The sequence below is a fragment of the Hyalella azteca genome, unplaced genomic scaffold (assembly GCF_000764305.2).
Source record: "Hyalella azteca isolate HAZT.00-mixed unplaced genomic scaffold, Hazt_2.0.2 contig5271, whole genome shotgun sequence".
Taxonomy (NCBI): domain Eukaryota; kingdom Metazoa; phylum Arthropoda; class Malacostraca; order Amphipoda; family Hyalellidae; genus Hyalella; species Hyalella azteca.
The window spans coordinates 15445-35857 of NW_025935466.1; the positions used below are offsets into that span (position 1 = coordinate 15445).

Consider the following 20413-nt stretch of genomic DNA (forward strand, 5'->3'; position numbering starts at 1 on the left):
AAAAGAGATGCATACCGTCAATTATCGTGTCTTAAAAAATTAACTTATACTAATAGTAATCAACAAAGTCAAATTTATTTTATAAGTTCTGGTAGTCTTATCAGCAATTACAACTGCACCGTTCATACAAGATCTCTCAAAATCTCAATAATCTCATATTAATGGCAGCATGTGCAAGGATATAGAATAAAAGAAAATAAGATTGCGGCTGGGAAATATCATGATATGTACAATATAAATAATAATCAAGTTACATGATAAGGGACATGATTCCAGGAATCAATAATCTCTAGTCCAAAATACATATGGAATATGATTGCTTTGATACCAACAGACATATTATTTTATTTATAACAGTCCAGCAACACCAGACTTGAATATCACAAGCAACAGGGTTGTTATGCTCACCAGGCATGTAATAACAAAACAAGTTCTATTCAACAGATATATTTGTGACCTATTTCCTGAGAGGACTGGGTTTGTAATTTTGCACCATTTTAATTGAGTTAAGTAAATTGATTAACTACGTATTACATAATAAGATCTTAAAAACGTACCCTGAAACAGAAAGGAGTATTTTAGCAACAATCATAATATTTTTTAGAGAAATATTTGGTAGTTAGTTTAGTGGCTATTCAGCTATCTCACACCGAAAGTTAAGATGAAAATCACCAAATAGGTGATGTTCACCAAAGTTTCTCAAATCAAAAATTGTTCATCACCCACAAGGGGCAGAAAGTCTCAATTGTCCAGCCCGCTGTAGCTGGCTCAAAGGAAGCAGCATTAAGTTTAACATCTTAAAGAGATGAAGTAAGAAGGAGGGACAGGTGAAAAGCAACAGAAACTAAGACACTAGAACATGAGGTTGCTTAAACGGGACGTCGGCCGCCCGCACGAGAGAGATGGAGTAGAGAAATGTAAGGAATCTAGCCTACATAATAACTCAATGTAAGGAATCCTACCTACATAATAACTTAACCCCACAACTGAGACCTGCAGTCAGACACCGCGAGCTCAGCGGTGGGGCGCTCAGGAACAATCCCCCTAGGAGCGCAAAATCCCACAAGACTTCTGATGAACACAGACATGCATCAGAAGTCCCCTCTGAGGGGTTTTAGAGAAATAAATCATATTTTAGGTTAATTACTTTTCATTCAATGTTGCCCAGTGCACAATTCTAAGACATTCTATGCACAATTTTGTGACCAATGATGCATTAATTTTCTGTTAAGTGAATTTTTTTTGGTAAGAGAGGTAAATTCAATCAAAATTCTTTGTCATTACCCAATAAATTTTTTGTTGACTGGAGCCTTTGCTAACCAAGTTTTACTGAAAAGGAGTTTTTAGGGGTGTCCCATATTACCCCAGGGAGGTGTTCCTTAATACCCCATCTTGCATAAATGGCCGCCATTTTATTTTTGGATCAAGGTATGCAAATTCCATTAATAAATTTTAAAGCCAACACCTGTCTGCAAGTTTTTTAGCAAAATTTTTTACTATGGCAAATAGGTATTTTCTTTCAGACCTCAGCAGAAGTACTGTAAAATGAGGTAACTTTGACCACTTTTTTTTTAAATGATGCCATTTTTTTACTAGATAAGTTAAACTTAAATTGAAACATGCAAAATACAGGTCTATACTCTAGCTTTACTCACCATAAATTGCTGGCTCCTGCCTCTCATAGTTTTGATGTAATTTAAAAATCAATTTTATTTTTTGGTAAAATAACTCCAAATAACTCCAGGTTGTGGTGCATTGTAGTAGAACTCTTCTAGTTACATATGCAAAAGACAAATTTTAGGAAAGTGTCATAGTTTGCAAATGGGGGGCACCGCCCCCAAATGGGCAAAATGTGACCATATAATGGCAGCCATGACTGGGCAACATTGACCGGTTTGGAAATTAAGTTAAAATTACCATATATAAGACTCGGTAGAGTCTGAAACATAAAGAAAAAAACATTAATAGGTGTATCAAACATAAAATATGTTATATAGGTACCAATGGTAATTTTGACTTAATTTCCAAGCCGGTCAATGTTACCTCGTCACGGCTGCCATTAGGTGGTCAAAGTTACCCCATTGGGGGGTGGCACCCCCATTTGCAAACTATGACACTTTTCTAAAATTTGTCTTTTGCATATGTAACTAGAAGAGTTCTACTACAATGCATCAAAACCTGGAGTTATTTTACCAAAAATGAAAAAATTGGAGGGGGTACTACGACAGGCTTTGAATAATAGCTCTTTTTCATGGGTCACATTTTTAATTGTTTAACCTATTAGATATGCAAACTTTTTAACTTTTTCTATTGTGTCACGTAGCCTCAGTATTAAGCCTTCGATGGCCATTGACAAAATTTTTCTATGTTGAATCATTTTTGAGTTTTGGAGGTTTTTGTTAAAAAAACAAAAAGTGGTCAAAGTTACCCCACCGGTCAAAGTAACCCCATTTTATGGTACTTTTCTAAAATGTCATTTTCAAACATTTTTTAAGGGACTTTTTAGAGCTAGTATACTATGTAAGATTTCTTTACTTCTTTAATGCTACATAGATAGGAAAAATATCAAGTTTATGCCACTATGTTTAGTTTTGCAATATTTCAATTAGTTTGCTGCTATAATATTTTTAGGCCTTGGCACAGGACTGTCCCAATTTACCCTGCCTGTCCCTAATTTTCCATTTGACAATTTTTTTCAATTGGATAAGATCTCTAGGATCTCTCTCCTGTACTCACAATTTCAATTTCTGCCACAGATTTTCAATTGGATTGAGGTCAGGTGATTGGCTTGGCCATTACAATAACTCAATGTCCCCCTCCTGAAACTATGATAAAGTTGCCCTGGCCAAGTGCTTGGGATCATTGTCTTGTTGGAATATCCAACCTTGAGGTAGATTCAATTTTATGGCTAACTTCACGAGACATCATTAAATGCCCTGATACATTTTGGAGTTAATCCTTCCTTCTATGATTTCCAATTCCCCAGGGCCTTCACCCTGCAGAAGAGAAACAACCTCAAAGCATTATACTGCCACTTCCAAACTGTCCAAACTAGGATATTACGGTATTCTTTGGGTGAAACACAGAGTTATTCTTCTTTCTCCAAACAAGACTGACATAGTTCCGACCAAACAACTCAATTTTAGTCTGATCTGACCATAATATTTTATCTCATAAGCTTGAAGGATTACTCACATGTTCTGTAGCAAGTTTCTGGCAGTTTTTTATATGAATTCCCATCATAGGAATGAATTCCCTTCAAATGAATCCTCTCTAGAAAACACATTGCAACACAACATAACATAACAAAACACATTGTAACACAACATAACAAAACACATTGTAACACAACATAACATAACAGAACACATTGTAACACAACATAACATAAAACTACACATTGCAACATAACACATCATGATATAACATTATACATCATAAAATAACATAGAACAATGCAACAAATTTTACCACAACATATAACAGAACACATTGTAACACAACATATCATGATACAACACATTATAAGACATTGTAAATCAACCAAACACATTATAACACATCATAATGTAACACCACAGATTATTACACAACATAACATAATACAACACATTGTAATACAAGGTAATATAACAAGACACATTATGACACAGCATAACAGCACAACACATTTTAACACATCATAATATAAGACAACACACAAAACAAAACATAAATTATTATAATAGAACATGTCACTTCAAAACACATGATTACCTACACAATATATAACAAAAAAATTATCATGTATCATAACATAGCACAGTAAAAACATAATCTATTGTGTACATAACATAACATAATCTATTGTGTTATATTATGTTCTGTTGTGCTGTGTTATAATTAGTTTTGTTATGTAATGATTTGATGATGATGATCACCACAACATCACTCGACTGAGTGCCGCCCAGGCCCACCCCCCTCCAGAGCGCCGAGCCGGTCTTGCCACACTCTGATCAGTTGGGACACTTCCACTGGCTTATTCCATAGATCTTCAGGCTGCAGGCTAGTTGGAATTTCAGCACACCCAAACAGATGTTGTGTGTTGTGGGTGTGGTTTTGACACAGAGGGCATGATGGTGTTGGGTAATTAGCCTCATCGATCTTATTGAGGTATTCTCTAAGCATTGGGCATTTCCCCGCCCTTAACGCGCCAATGTGCGCCTCATGCCTCGGTCCAAAGTCCTCTCTATTTCATTTACTTTAGGTGCAGGTGCATTTAGAATCTTGTCGGGTGTTCTCGACTCTAGGTATCTCTCGACTGCGGTGGTATGCAATGTCTTCATGTTTCTATTCACCTCCACGCTGCTATCACTGTTGTTGCAGTCATACACTTTTATGCTATACTCGCTGTTGTATATGGTCTTTTTCATGAGTCTGATTGGTTCTTGGTTCATCAGACTTCTCAGTGGGTGTTCTTCCAGTTTGCTCTTCTCCCTCAGTTGCAAGGCCATCATCTGCACATGGTTCTTCAGAGGCAGGACAGATGTTTCGTCGTGAAGATGTTGTGCGTTGGTGTCACGTGTGTGTCCTGTGGCAATTCTCAGGGCAGAGTTCTGAACAGTTTGTATTTTCTGCCAGCCACTTTCCGATGTTATGGGACCCCATATACTACTTCCATACTCCAGAACTGGACGTATCAGTGCCTTGTAGGTTTGCACAATAGTCTCTGTGTCCTTTCCCCAGTCAGCTCCAGATACGGCTTTTAATATGTTGATGTTTTTCTTCGCTTTGCTCGCAGTGCTTCTTACATGTTCAGAGTAGGTCATCCTTGGATCAAAAGTCACTCCCAAGATTCTCAGATGTTTTTCCATTCCCAACGTTGTTCCTCTTACATTGAGCTCCAGGTTGACACTGTACTGCTTGGGATCCGGTGTTAATAGTGTGACTAAACATATTCTTTGTAGCAATCCCACTTTGCTTTCTTGAAATTAATATAGGTCTTCTGTTTTCTTATACTCTTTTCCTTATTGTGGGTTTGTATTTCCAGTATTATTGGGAGGTGGTCTGATGATGTTGTTGTCATCGTTTCCCATTTTGAGTATCTCTGCAGGTCTTGTGAGAGTACTGTGATATCTGGCGATGTTCGTCTTTGTGTCTGATCAAATGGTATTCTAGTAGGTGTTTCTTCATTCATCGTGGTCATATCTGAGGTGAGTAGCAGCTCTTCTATGTATATTCCTCTGGCATCTGTGATGCTGGAGTGCCAGAGAGGAGCATGCGCATTCACATCTCCTGCCAGGATGGTATCAGCTGTTAGTAGCTCTTGGATGCACTGGTTTGTTCTTATTTCATCCTGATCAGCATTGATATCTCAGGGGGTTCCCTGAGCCAGAGGACGGGTCTCCAGCTCAGCATCACCGAAAAAACGGTGTAGCCTGACTGCATCTTGTGATGCAGTAGGATGATTGCTGTGATTTGCATCCAAAGATGGTACTCCCACGACGTACACGCCACAGCATTGGGAGCATGTAATGATGTGTTGGAGTTGAGTTATAATGTCTTATAATGTGTTGTATCATGATATGTTATGTTACAATGTGTTCGGTTTTGATATGTTATAGTAAAATTTGTTGTGTTCTATAATATGTTCCATTTTAAAGTGTGTTACCATCAAATGGGGTAAAAAGGGACGGGTGGGGTGAAACGGGACAGTCCTCCAACATTTAGTAGAAGTGTTGTAGCAGCTAAACAAATCAAAATATTGCAAAATTAAAAATAGTGGCGTAAAGTTCATCATTTTTACTATCTATGCAGCATAAAGCAAGTTGAGAAATCATACATTTATTACCTCTATAAAATCCCTGAAAAAAAGTGTGAAAAGTGAGATTTTGGAAAAGTACCTCTGCTAAGGTCTGTAGCAGAAAAAACATTTGTTGTATTGAAAAATCTTACTTGCGTAAAAGGTGCACACTGGTGTTGGCTTAAAAATGTGATTGACAGAATTTGCATATCTTGTTCCAGAAAAAAATGGTGGCCATTTCCGCAAAATGGGGTAATAGTGAGACACCCCCCGGGGTAATAAGGGACACCTCTAAAACTGCATTTACAGTAGAGCCTTGGTTAGCAAAGGCTCCAATTGATGAAAAAATCAATTAAGAACAAAGAAATTTGATTACATTTACCTTGCTCAGTGAAAAAATTTCACTTAACAAAAAATTACTGCATCAGTCATCACAAAATTGTGCATAGAATGTCATAGATAGAATTGAGCACTGGGCAACAAAGAATGAAAAATAATAGCCTAACCCATGATTTATTTCTCCAAAAAATGTGATGGTTGTCACAAAAATATTCCTACCTGTTTCAGGTATGTTTTTTACAATCTTTTTTGTTATAGTAAAATCACTTGACTCAATTAAAATTGAGTAAAATTACAAGCCATCCTGTAAGCTTACAGATACAGAAGAAATGATACATGGCTGCTGATATTAAGCTTGCAGTGGACAAGGTCATTGTTAATGCTCAATGGCATGTCCATGGATACAGTAATATCACATTAATAATATGGTAATTAATGAATATGGTAATATCACATCAATAAAGCAAAAACAAGTAAAAATTACAGAAAATGTCATTTATTCTACATTTACATCATCTACAATGAAAGAGGAGATCTTCAGAGCACTGTTAGTAATAGGTACATGAGTACACTCTGCATGCTTCAAATGTTTTAAAATTGAGTTTTATATCAAGTGTCCCTAATTACCCCATTTCCAGATTAATTCAGGAGCCTTTTATATTGTGTCTAGCACCTTACAAATAGAATTCGGAATTTTTTGGAGATGGCATATGATAGCCCTTGCAAAGACCTTTAAAATGAGCCCAAACTGGTTAATGAAATGTTTCATGGTAAGAAGTTATTAACAAAAAATGCTCAAAACCATCCCTTTTTACCCCGTTTGATGGTATATCATGATGTATTATGATCTTATAATGTGTGTTGTTATGTTATGTTATAATGTGTGGTGTTTTGTTAAGTTTTGTTACAATGTGTTGGGTTATGTTAGGATGTATTATAATGTGCTTGGTTACGATATGTTGTGTTATAATGTGTGATGTAACTGATGTTATGTTATGATGTGTTGTGTCATGATAATCTTAGTTGTAATGTTTTGCGTTATAATCTAATGTCATGTTATGTGGTGTTATGAGTTGTGTTATCTTGTGTTATGCCACGTTGATCGTGAAGTGCATTCATCATCATGCATCAGCCACATTGGTCGTAAAGCACATGTGTCGGTCATCGGGCATCGGCCAAATTGATCATTAAGCACGTGCCTGTGTTGACTCAACTTGATCATTGGGCATTGGCCACATCATAAAATGCGTGAATCCGCGTCAATCATAAGGCATCGACTACATTGGTTGTAAAGTAGGTGTGTAAGTGTTGATCATTAGGCATTGGCCGCATAGCACAAGTCAGAATCGATCATTGGGCTTCAGCCATATCGATCATAAAATGCGTGCATCCATGTCAATCATGCCGCATTGTTCACGAATCGTGAAGGTCAGAATCAATCGTTGGGTGCTGGCCCCATCGATCATAAAATGCATGCATCTATGTCAATCATGCCACATCATTTGCAAATCGTGAGCATCGGAATCGATCATTGGGCAGCGGCCACATAGATTGTAAATGCGTGCATCCATGTCAATCATGCCACATTGTTTGCTAATTGTGAGCATTGGAATCGATCATTAGGCATCGATCACATCAATAGTAAAATGCATGCATCCATGTCAATCATGCCGCATTGTTTGCGAATCGCGAGCGTCGGAATCAATCATTGGGCATTGGCCACATCGATTGTAAAATGCATGCAACCATGTCAATCATGCGGCATCATTTGCAAATCGTGAGCGTCGGAATCGATCATTAGGCATTGGCCACATTGATCGTAAAATGCATGCATCTATGTCAATCATGCCGCATCGTTCACGAATCGTGAGCATCGGAATCGATCATTGTGCATTGGCCACATCGATTGTAAAATGCGTGCATCCATGTCAATCATGCCACATCATTCACAAAGCAAGAGCATCAGCCACATCAATTGTACAATGCGCGCATATGTGCCTATCATGCGGCATCATTCACGAAGTATGAGCGTTGGAATCGATCATTTGGCATTGGCCACATTGATCATAAAATGTGTGCATCCATGTCAATCATGCTGCATGTTTGTGAAGCATGGGCATTGGCCACATTGATCATAAAATGCATGCATCCAAGTCGATTATTGATCGTAAAGTGCAAGCATCAATGTCGATCATTGAGCAACAGCTGCATCGATCGCACAAGTGAGTGCATCATTGTCGGGCATTGGCCCAATTGATCGTAAAGCACACGCCTCAGTATTGATTATCAGACATCCCTCAGATATGCACTTTTGTTTTTCTAGCAAACATACTGGCAACTTTCTTTCCTGGCGAGCTGGCGTACATCCCAAAATGGGCCTCCGGCGCACACACCGCACCTTCCAGACCGCGGCAACCGTGAAAGGACACCAATGTAAGGTCGAGATGGCTGATGAAGATCCTCAAAAAGATGCAAATGTAAAGTCAAGGTGGCTGATAAAGTTTTGCAAAAGACACCAATATCTTGAGCTAAAAGGCCATACTCTACAGACTGGCCTACCTCTTTATGCCAACCAAAATTTTTGGATCAAAATTAAACCCTAGGTGGATCAAAATTAATATATGAACTACCATTTTTAGAATTCCATCCTGAATGGCAAGGTAATGAATGAATGCAGTTAGAAAGATCTCTATGACATCCCTTTGCATTCTAGAATATTCCAACATTTTCTGGTTCTAAAATATTTTCCCAACCCCAACTGTGGCTAAACATAATGGATCATTGGATGAGAAATTATTGGCAAATCAATTTTTTATTTAATGTGTTTGCACAATTAAAAATAGTGGCATAAAGTTCAACATTTTTACTATATCTATGCAGCATAAAGCAAGTTAAGAAATCATAGGTACCTTTATTACCTCTAAAAAATCACTGAAAAAAAGTGTAAAAAGTGAGATTTTGGAAAAGTACCTCTACTAAGGTCTGTAGCAAAAAAAATATTTGTTGTATTAAAAAATTTTACTTACATTGTAACCGGATGAAATAGCGGGTGGAACAAACTCGTTCACTTACTGAAAATTTAATCTTATAGTGCTAGTCACAGAAAATGGAATTAATGAATTACTTAGGGATTTGCTTTTATTCGAGTACTGTAAAATGGGGTTACTTTGACCGACAGGGTAACTTTGACCACTTTTCGTTTTTTTAACAAAAACCCCCAAAACTCAAAAACGATTTGACATAGAAAAATTTTGTCAATGGCCATCAAAGGCCTAAACACCTATTAATGTTTTTTTTTATGTTTCAGACTCCTATACAACATATTTTATGTTTGATACACCTATTAATGTTTTTTTTTATGTTTCAGACTCTACAGAGTCTTATATATGGTAATTTTAACTTAATTTCCAAACCGGTTAATGTTACCCCGTCATGGCTGCCATTAGGTGGTCACATTTCGCCCATTGGGGGGCAGCGCCCCCCATTTGCAAACTATGACACTTTCCTAAAATTTGTCTTTTGCATATGTAACTAGAAGAGTTCTACTACAATGCACCACAACCTGGAGTTATTCGGAGTCATTTTACCAAAAAATAAAATTGATTTTACCACCCGGTCAAACAACAAATACCATCACGGGGTAACAAATACCATCACTTTTTTTGAAATTACATCAAAACTATGAGAGGCAGGAGCCAGCAATTTATGGTGAATAGAGCTAGAGTATAGACTTGTATTTTGCATGTTTCAATTCAAGTTTAACTTATCTAGTAAAAAAATGGCATCATTTTGAAAAAAGTGGTCAAAGTTACCCCATTTTCCAGTTTTTTTTTCAGTTATTAACAGAAAAGCCAAAACATTAGGTTTTATACAATGAAAATAATTTGCCAAAACTCATATTAGAATTGAATCAATAAACATTCAAATATACTTAAGACTATGAAACAATTGAAATATGAAACTATTGAACTATGAAACTATGGGTGGAATGATATGCCGTACATAGCAACTGAAACAAACAAACAAACATTAATATACATGCAATCAGGGTTGGCAATGATTAAATCAAAATGATTAAATCAAAATGATTAAATCATGTGATTAAATCACTTGATTTTTTTTATAAAAAAATCATGATTTTTTTTATTTTTTCAATTTTTTTGATTTATATGATTTTTTCATATTTTTAAATATATTGAGTGGCAGTCTTTAATTTACATTGAGGTATTATTATTCATGGTTTAGCATAAATGTACTATGAATGTCAAATTGGTATATAAACTTGTTGCCTTTAGTGTGTATTAGGTTCAAATAAATTGAATGTTTTTGGTACAGAGGCATCAAGTGTGCCGTACATTGTATGTAGCTAGCAGCTTAGCTAATTCTTATAAGGCTATAAGTACTAGTCTAACTATTTGACTATTTGTTATATATTGATTACAATATACAATTTAAATGTGTTAGCTAGCTTATACAGGGTGGGGCAGAACTGATTGAACAGTTTTGGGGCAAAATAAAAGAGTAATGGAGGTAGATAAAGAAAAAAGTTTATTTTCCTCAAGATTAGCATAACATACCATTTAAAATACTTATGTTTTGAAAACAATATCAGGAAAATGGGGTTTGTTAGCTGCATCACACTGTTGGAGTCNAAATAGATGTGTATAAGAGACAGACCTTGGCCTGTTGGCCATTATTGAAGGCAATAAGTGCCCTTTTTAGCCATCCATTATGATCCATATACTGTTATTGTTAGTAGGCTAATTGCAACATAAAAAATAACACTTCAAAAAGACAAAAAAGTTGAAAAAATAAAAAAAATCAAATAAATCAAAAAAATCATGCAAAATCAAATAAATCATTGATTTTTATTTTTTTGATTTTTTTAAAAGAATAAAAAAAATCGCCAACCCTGCATGCAATAAGAGACATAATTCAGTTGTCATGTGAGAAGATTTATTAAATTTAATTGAACTTTAAACATAAATCAACAAAAATAGGATAGTGAATTAAGGAATATATTATAGAGTTAAGGGGAGCGTCTGGGAAAAATTTTATCTTTGTTATTTACAGATGGATCGATTCGAACTTTGATACACATATGTAAAACAGAATTCTAAGACTTTTTTTCATGTGAATTTAAAAACAATGAAAGAAAACATGAAAATCTTAGAAAATGGCCAAAAAGGGGGTAGGTACTTTAGAAATCCTATCTCCTCCTAGGATTTTCAAGCTACAACATCGAGACACATATCATTCGATGCATAAAAACCATATCTATAAAATGATTACTGCATTTTTTGAAATTCTCATTTTTGTGGGTGTGGGGGATTCTTTGTAAATTTGTCAGGAATTTTTATATTTTACCCTGCCACCCCCCTTTTTGCAAAATAAAATCCAAACTATAACGAAATCATAAAAACGCATATGGTACATCATTTTGTAGATCTCTCCTTTCCAAATCAAATGGTATATGTCTCATTGAAGTAGCTTCAAAACTCTAGGAGGAGATAGGTTTGCAGTGACAATAAGTTAACTTTTCAGTAGGGCCCGACAAAGTTGCATGCGCCTCGAAAAAGACATTCAAGGGTGCAAGCTTGCAAGACTAGACAATATTGGATCTCAATTTCTGTCAAGGATGGTGTGAATGACAGCACAAGAACCATCCCATATGACTGCAGGCGGATAACTGAAGCACAGCGTGTTCAGACTAGCTATTAAAGTGTGCTACCAGTAATTTTGGCCTATCTTAAATGTAAAAGAACTCCCCCACCCCTAACCCTTTTGCGATCTGTCGTGAACGCATAAGTCAACGTACAGAGATGGTTTTGAAACTGTTAGATGCTTCTGAATGCAAGCTTTAAGATGAGTGTAAAAACCAAAAAGTCAAAATTTTCAATTTTGACCCAGACGCTCCCCTTAAAACAGTCAAGAGCAAATGGAGGTGCAGATCTTTTAAGTGCAAAATGATTTAAGAAAACAATTATTGCAAGCACAAGCACTGCATTAAATTGCATTAAAAGTTAATCAATCTGACAGATACCGTAAACTGGGGTAACTTTGACCACTTTTTTTTCAAAATGATGCCATTTTTCTACTAGATAAGTTAAACTTAAATTGAAACATGCAAAATACAGGTCTATACTCTAGCTTTACTCAAAATTTGTCTTTTGCATATGTAACTAGAAGAGTTCTACTACAATGCATCAAAACCTGGAGTTATTTTGCCAAAAAATAAAAAAATTGGAGGGGGTACTCTGACAGGCTTTAAAAAATAGCTTTTTTTTGTGGGTCATATTTTAATTTTTTTAACCTATTAGATATGCAAACTTTTTAAATCTTTCTATTGTGTTACATAGCCTTAGTATTAGGTCTTTAATGCCCATTGACAAAACTTTTCTATGTCAAATGGTTTTTGAGTTTTGGGGGGTTTTGTTAAAAAACCAAACGTGGTCAAAGTTACCCCGGGAGTCAAAGTTACCCCAGTTTACGGTATGAAAAGAACCATTATAACAATAAATGACAATAGAATGAATAAGAACCAAAATGCAACAAATAATTAACCTAAAACATGTAAATTAGACATAATTGATAATTAAATAATTGATGATTAAAGTGCAGACTAAACAGCCAACTTACCAACTGCCACTGGTGATGGCGGTGCAAGTTTCAGAATTTCTGCTAACTCGAGACATGTTTAGTTTGCATGCATTAATTTAGGTTGATGGGGTCGTTCAATACCTGAAACAAAACAAAAAAACTTAGGGCAACATTAGACACAGGCATGGAATATATCTACTTGGCAAGCCATGACTGAATTTTTTGAGCCGTAGTTTTATGGATTTGCCAGCCGTGATTCCATTTCTTCGAGTCGTGATTCCATTTCACCGAGCCGTGAATTCCATAGCTAGGCCATGAAAAGCCATTTACAAGGCGCAAAATTTATTTACAAAGTCCATGCATGTGTTACCCCAAATCTCTAATTGTACCCTAAAACAGTCAAATGGCAAAGATAAAATTTGTCTTTACTGTAAGTTGAGCATGTGTTAATGCACTCTGACCCCTTTGACATGACCGCAACTATGCGTGATCTTCAACAAAACGTTTAGTTGATTTCTTTACATTACAATGTTAATGTTTTTTCTGCAGGATATTTTGGCGGGAACAGTAAAGCAATGAGGATTGCGGAAGTTGAAAATTTTATGAAATGACTTGTTTACAAACTGCGAAGTGCGAAGTGCAAATCGCGATTTTCCAATCAAACAAAAATTTATAACGTTCGAGTCGCAAGATTTCATACCTACTGCAATTATATATTAGAGCCGCAATATTTCAGACAAAAATAGGACTTTTCCAGCCCTGATTAGACACAACACAAATACTACATGAAATACTATTAGTTTGCATGATAAGCATGAAAGACAACAAATAATCATGTTTGCAATAAATGAAAACAATAAATAAATGAAATAGAAAAATAGTCACTTCTGAGCAGACTGAGCTGAAACACATGAGCTTGGTCTGCCGTAAGATTACCCCTGGTAACAACATAAAAGTTGCACACTGGCATGGTGCAATTCTATAGGTTATTCAAAAGAACTTGGTCTTATTGGTCTTATGTCATTTTGAACCGAACGCACCTTTACGGACCGATCACCGCACCGCGGTAACACACCTTCACCGGCAAAAGCTTTCATACTTCTGATACTTCTGAAGAAAGGTGAGCTGACAGCTACACTGGCCATGGGTGGGCCTTATTTGAATTTGAACGCATGCATCGATTTGAAATCCTATACGCATAGTATAGGAGTCATAAATAGCCTAAATTTTAATATCAATATAAAAAAATGTACATTTCTGCATGTATTATAATGCTGTTAACATTAACAAACTTTGAATTATCTGCTGATGCAAGAAATACTTGCTTAAACAATTTTATTTTTTAATATAAGCGACTGGATGCAAAAATCGGTTCGCAAGAACCAAGATAGCCCCCAACAACAGTAATTCCAAATTTTCAATTGACGTTAATTTCTAAATTAAAATTTATTTAGCCAGTATTTCTTGCATCAGAGATACTTACAACTATTTCAATGTTAACAGCATCAAAATCCGCACAGAAACATAGACTTTTAATAGGTTTTACACTGAAATTTATGCTCCTAGTCCAAAGAACTGAGACCGATTTCAAATAAAAAATGACTAATGAATCCATCGCACTTTCTGGCACCTTCTGTCCAGCTGATTGCAGTTGCAGTGCATTTTTACAACACTTCTCTTTAACTTCACTTCTTGTTTGTCTGTCTGTCTGTCTGCTACAAATCTTTTAATCGATATTTAACACACTTCTACATATCCCATTGATCTGAAATTTTGCACTCTTGCGTAAAGTTGGAGACAATGCATGAATCAAATGACAAAATACATAATTTTAAAAATTGAAAAAAAATATATTTTTTAATATTAAAAAAATTGAAAAAATAATTTTGTCAGCTACAAATCTTATAATTGATATTTGACACACTTTTACTTTTTCAATTGATCTGAAATTTTGCACACTTGTGTGAAGTTGGAGACAATGCATGAATCAAATGACAAATAAATAATTTATTTTTTTTTTCAATATTAAAAAAAAATAAAAAATAATTCTGCCAGCTACAAATCTTATAATTGACATTTGACACACTTTTACCTTTCCAATTGATCTGAAATTTTGCACACTTGTGTGAAGTTGGAGACAATGCATGAATCAATTGACATAATAAATAATTTTGAAAAACAAATTTATAGGTATATTAAAAAAAATTGAAAAATAAATTTTTGTAATACTCAAAAATAAAATTAGAAATTCATTGTACATCTGTAACATTGGAAACACTGCATTTTTTGGAAGTGTTGTCTTTAAAAACTAATTTTTAAACGTATATTATTTAAGCTTAAGTTGCCAATACGTATTTAATGTAGTCTTCCGTAGTTCCATTGGTACAAAACTTACAAAATAACGTTGAATTATTGATTGCTAATTTCTTGCATTAGGTAAATGTTTATGATTCAAATTAATCATAGAAGTTGTATCTCCATAATTCCATGTTGAATTTAAATTACCCATAGAAGGTTCACATACAGATGCCACCGCTAGCAGCGGCAATCAAATGAACTACTTTATTGTTTAGTATCTTCACTAATAATATAATAATATCATATTCTGTTTAGGTCCGGTCTCTTAAAGTGTTCCACCAACATATTTTCCATCACTAACTATTTAAATGTATTAACTTGTGGTGCAATAAGATATTAAATTGTTTAAATTCTAAACAAAGATTACGCTTCCACATCCACATGCTAGCGCCAGCAGTGGCAATCAAAATAACTATTTTATTGTTTAGTATATTTACTATAATAATAACAATATATTATTCTGCTTAGGCACAGTCTCTCAAAATGTTGCAGCAACACATTTTCCATTACTAATTATTCACATTTATTTGTTTGTGGTGCAGCAAAATATTGCATTTTTTTATGTCACAGTCAAGGTACCACGTGTTCTTGTGTGTGACGTCATCGCAGGCCCGCCCCGCTAGCCATATGTAAACAAAGCCACAGCTGGCACAGCACGACACTGCAGTGAAGATGGGAACAGTTTTGCATTGAAATCAATGGTTATTTGTGAATAATATTTTTAATTGTGATATTATAACATATTTCTGATTGTGAAATAATTTTGATTGTGATATTGACACTTGACAAGTTGACAGTAGTGTCAACATTTGAACATCAAAGTTCTAACATCATGAATTACGAGGTAGAAGTGTGAGGACTGAGCAGAGCTAGAATCATGGCTGAGGCTTTAACCGATGTCATTGTCATTTTTTACGTCATTGATATCATTCTGGAACCAACGTAAGTAACTAAGGAATTTCCCAGTTCAAATATCTATTGATTTATTTATATCAATTTCAAAACTCCACATATTTCTAAAAAGAGTTGTGATGAGACCATGGGGTTGAACCGTTGAGTTTTAGACTTTAGACCATTGCAACTTGCAACTTTGCAAGAGGGGCCCAAGGGCCAAGGGCATGGGGCCGTGCGAAGGCTTAAGACCGCCGCACCAGGGCGCAGAGGGTGGATGCAGCGTCGCCAATACAGTGGGGGGAAATAAATATTCGTACACTTGAAAAATCGTATTTTAATGTATGTAAGTACACAAACTTAACAGGAAAAATGATTTAAATTATGTATAGAGACGCATAGTATTCAAAAATACTATCAAAAGAAATTAAATCTCAATGCAACAAAAAACAATGCAACATGTTCACTTTCGGGGTGAAAAAAGTATTCATACAAAACAATAAATCCGCATTATTTTAATTTAATAGTAGGTTGAATACCCTTTATTCAGCTCAACAGACACCAGTCTATTTCTATACGTCTCGACCAATGATTTACAGATGCTGACTGGTATTTTATACCATTCTTCTTGGCACACCACCTTAAGATTCTCAATGTTTGTTGGGGACATTTTCTTAATTTGAATCTTCAAATACCGCCACACAAACAACTAATTCTATCGCGTTGGAAGGAAGGAGAAAGTTATAGGAAGATTGCTAGCCACTTGAATGTTCCTTTTAGTACAGTTACTTCGTTCATTGGACGCTTCAAGACCCGTGACAGCGTTGAAAACCAAAGACGATCAGGTGCTCCTAGGAAGATTTCTGCACGATCTGCTAGATTATTGGGACAAGTTTGTGTACTTACATACATTAAAATACGATTTTTCAAGTGTACGAATATTTATTTCCCCCCACTGTATATGGGTTTTTAAGCCCTAAGCGTTGCCGGGTAATTTTAAAATGAGTTGCCGGGTAATTTTCAATGAAAAGCCATTTACGCTGAGTAATGAAAAACTGTTTACAAGCCACAAACTTATATACAAGGTTGCATGCACGTGTTACCCCAAATAATTAATTTTACCCTAAAAACAGTCTGATTGTACAGCAAGTGTCAACTGAACATGTGATGATGCAGTTTGACCGCTCTAATGTGACCGCAACTACGTAATCGTAAGCTTGATGTTTACATTTTTTGGCGGGAACTCATCGCAACTGATATCCGGACAAGCTTCACTTCACTTCACCGCCGTGCGGCGCACGGCGGTGGACCACCATAAGTACCTCTCTTCATAGAATTCCACTATGCACACTGGTGCAAGTGGTGCCTGGTGGTGGCTTAAAAACGTGATTGACAGAATTTGCATATCTCATTCCAAAAAAAAATGGTGGCAATTTCTGCAAAATAGGGTAATAAGATTATAAGAGTCCTCAGTCTTAAGAGACACCCCTAAAACAGTAAAAAACACATTTACTGGAGAATTTTGGTCTGCAAATTCTCTAGTTGGTGGTGGTGATTGGTGATTATTGGAGCTTCGAAGACTTGTCCATGTAGCTCAACTGTACGGGAGTATGTTGCAGACGTAGCCACAGCAACTGTGGGCACATGAAGAGGATTGTCAGCACAGAGCAATGCAAGCATTGTAACAATAGCTAATCAACAATTTCAAAACGGGGGTGTATGTTCCAGTATCATCAATCAGGGAATAGGGTAAACGCGGTATATTCCGACATCGTAGGTAATTCCATCACTTCTCTAGTTTTTCCTTTATATTAAGCTTTGTTTTAGTTCCATGCGTTAATACAGCTCACACAGCAAACGGAATTCGAATACGTGGATGTCGGCATTACGTATCAGTTAAATTTGAAGCGCTGACGCAATACGACTCACCACATGTCAGATATTGCCACACACAGTGACGGAATATAGGGATTTGGTAGGTTTCCATTCTAAAGGCTTCTTTATAAATATGGCAACATTTTGTGACGTTTCATCGTTGCTGACGCGTAGTGAGGTGTTTTGAGAGTCACGTGAAGCCAACAGAACTTACGTAACGCATACGTTTTTTTATAGTTTTTCATTTTTCGATGCGTCCTTAATGTGTCAGAATATACCGCATTTACCCTATTTTGCTGAGGGCATTATATGGGTCAATATATTTCAAAATCACATAATAATGATTATAAAACAGGTGCTACTCTATTATACTGAAAGTGGTACAGAAAATATTCAAATGTAGATGCTAGTGTAACCCAGTTAGTATCTAGGGGATGCCCTACCTTGTGCCACATATGAGAACCAGTCAGCTAGATAAGGGTCCAGCCTGGGCAGCTCAACCTGGAGCCTCTTGAGGCCAATAGGCCTTGTACAAGTAATATCTAATTTAAGTATGCAAACAAGATGGATCTCCTATGGGCAGGGTTCTGAAGAGGCAAAGGATGATGAGGATACATGACAGACAAATAAAGGCACCCCCCACTGTGCAGAGAGTGGATGAATATTTCAAAATCTTTGGCAACGCTTCAGTAGCCAAATTTTTGCCTTCAGAAGATCTTGCCGACACATTTAGATTGAAATTCTTGCATTTAATATATTTCTCAGTCTTCGGCCAACTATTTAGAAAAAAAGTAAGGTTTCCGGTGCGTTGGATGGAATACGATGCAGCAAAGCTTGTCCGGAAATCAGTTGCGATGAGTTCCCGCAAAAAATGTAAACAACGTTTTTTCGATTGCATAGTTTCGGTACCATTAGAGCGGCTAGACTGCTTTATTACATGTTCAGTTGACACTTGCTGTACAATCGGACTGTTTTTAGGGTAAAATTAATTATTTGGGGTAACACGATCATGCAACCTTGTAACTAAGTTCGTGACTTGTAAATAGTTCGTCATTACTCAGCGTAAATGGCTTTTCATTAAAAATTACCCGGCGACGCATCTTTAAAATGGCCGGTGATGCTTTGGGCTTAAAAATCCATATATTGGCGATGATGCATCCACCCTCAGTGACCCTCTGCATAGTGGGGCACCCCTCACAAATGCAGTCATTACATTAGTCAATTGATCTGCGCAGAGCGCCCCTACTTGAGCTGCTGGATGCACCAGTGGGTGCGTTTATTGAAGATTTGAGATAAGGTTAGTACCACAGATTGTTATTCACAGTTAGTCTACAAGGAGATGCTTTTTAGGTTTTATCTAGTTATCAAAATTCTATTTACTATTGGCAACAGTTGAGAATATCTTACACTAGAAGTTCCTAAACTAGAATTACATTTGCTTCAGAGCATTAACACGTTGGCCGCGATGTGCGCCATATATGTACACGCTGTACTTCTCAGAATCGCGATGTGTACACATGTGGTACATTCATATGAAAAATACATATGTCTCTTATACACATCTAGATGTGTATAAGAGACAGATATGAGCCTCAACAGGCATGGCTTCATTTGGTACACATCGCCAGGAATAATGACGAATTTCAACCCTGAGCGATGTGCACCAAATGCGGCCACGAATTTTATGTGACACAATGACAGAACATACCCCTGCAGAGCTGCACACAACTTTTCTCCTTGCTATCTGCCGGGTAACTGAAGATATACAAGTTTGAACCTATCGCCCGTACGGCATTCGGGCCAAATCAGCAATCGCGGCCAACGTGTTAATTGCTGTCAGGTAATCAGAAGTGGCTTTGATTATTTTAGTCTGCACCTCCATTGGGTCATGGGAAATTGGGAATGGTTCTCCTCCAAGCAAGTTTCTAGTTAACAGTTCTCTAGTTAACAAAAAAAATCAATTAACAACAAAGAGTTTTGATTAAATTAAATTCACTCAGTGAAAAAAATTTCACTCAACAAAAAATTAATGCATCATCAGAATTTCAGACCATCGCATCAGTCATCACAAAATTGTGCATAGAATGTCATAGATAGAATTGAGCACTGGGCAGCAAAGAATGAAAATTAAGTAACTTAAACTATGAGTTATTTCTCCAAAAAATATGATGGTTGTCACTAAAATATTCCTTCCTGTTTCAGATATGTTTTTTACGGTCTGTTTGGCCGTCTAGTTGAGCCTGAGAGAGCCAGCTCTCTTGTAAAAGAAATTAATGACTTAGAAATCTGTTAAATTAAGAAACTAACGTCATGAATATGGACAAATACTTAGACTCGAAGTCTTTGAGAGCATTTCGTGATTACGCCATAAGCCATTTGCCTCATGTGCTTTCAATTTCAAGGACTTCACGCCATCACCAATCACCACAACGGAACGGAACTGACCTCCGAAGGGTCCGATCTGGTGGTGGTGGTCGCGGGTTGTAGGTGAAGAAGAAGTCGCACGCTGACCGCGGTACTGACTAAAACCCGGACCCGGACCGGTCCGCCGGACCCGGACCGAGTGAC

General features: G+C 36.4%; 2 protein-coding genes across 4 annotated transcripts in view; both read right to left on the reverse strand.

Annotated features, from left to right (window-relative positions):
• Nucleotides 1-20353, reverse strand: part of LOC108672561 (pre-mRNA-splicing factor SLU7-like) — a 24242-nt gene extending 3889 nt beyond the window's left edge. The window contains exon 1 of one of the 3 annotated variants that reach the window (XM_018160255.2): nt 20291-20353. The gene's annotated coding sequence lies outside the window, so the exon portion shown is untranslated. Of the gene's footprint in view, nt 1-408; nt 559-12760; nt 12863-20290 lie in introns of those variants that run through there. The other 2 variants (XM_018160256.2, XM_018160254.2) reach the window with 2 other exon arrangements.
• Nucleotides 4185-4808, reverse strand: LOC108672560. Its single transcript, XM_018160253.1, has one exon. The coding sequence runs from the start codon at nt 4806-4808 to the stop codon at nt 4185-4187; it is 624 nt and encodes a 207-aa protein (XP_018015742.1).
• Nucleotides 20354-20413: the final 60 nt, after the last annotated feature.

What these genes read in the sequence shown, in the direction of transcription:
- LOC108672560 (XM_018160253.1), bottom strand. Translation starts at nt 4,808, where the DNA reads ATGACCTACTCTGAACATGTAAGAAGCACTGCGAGCAAAGCGAAGAAA.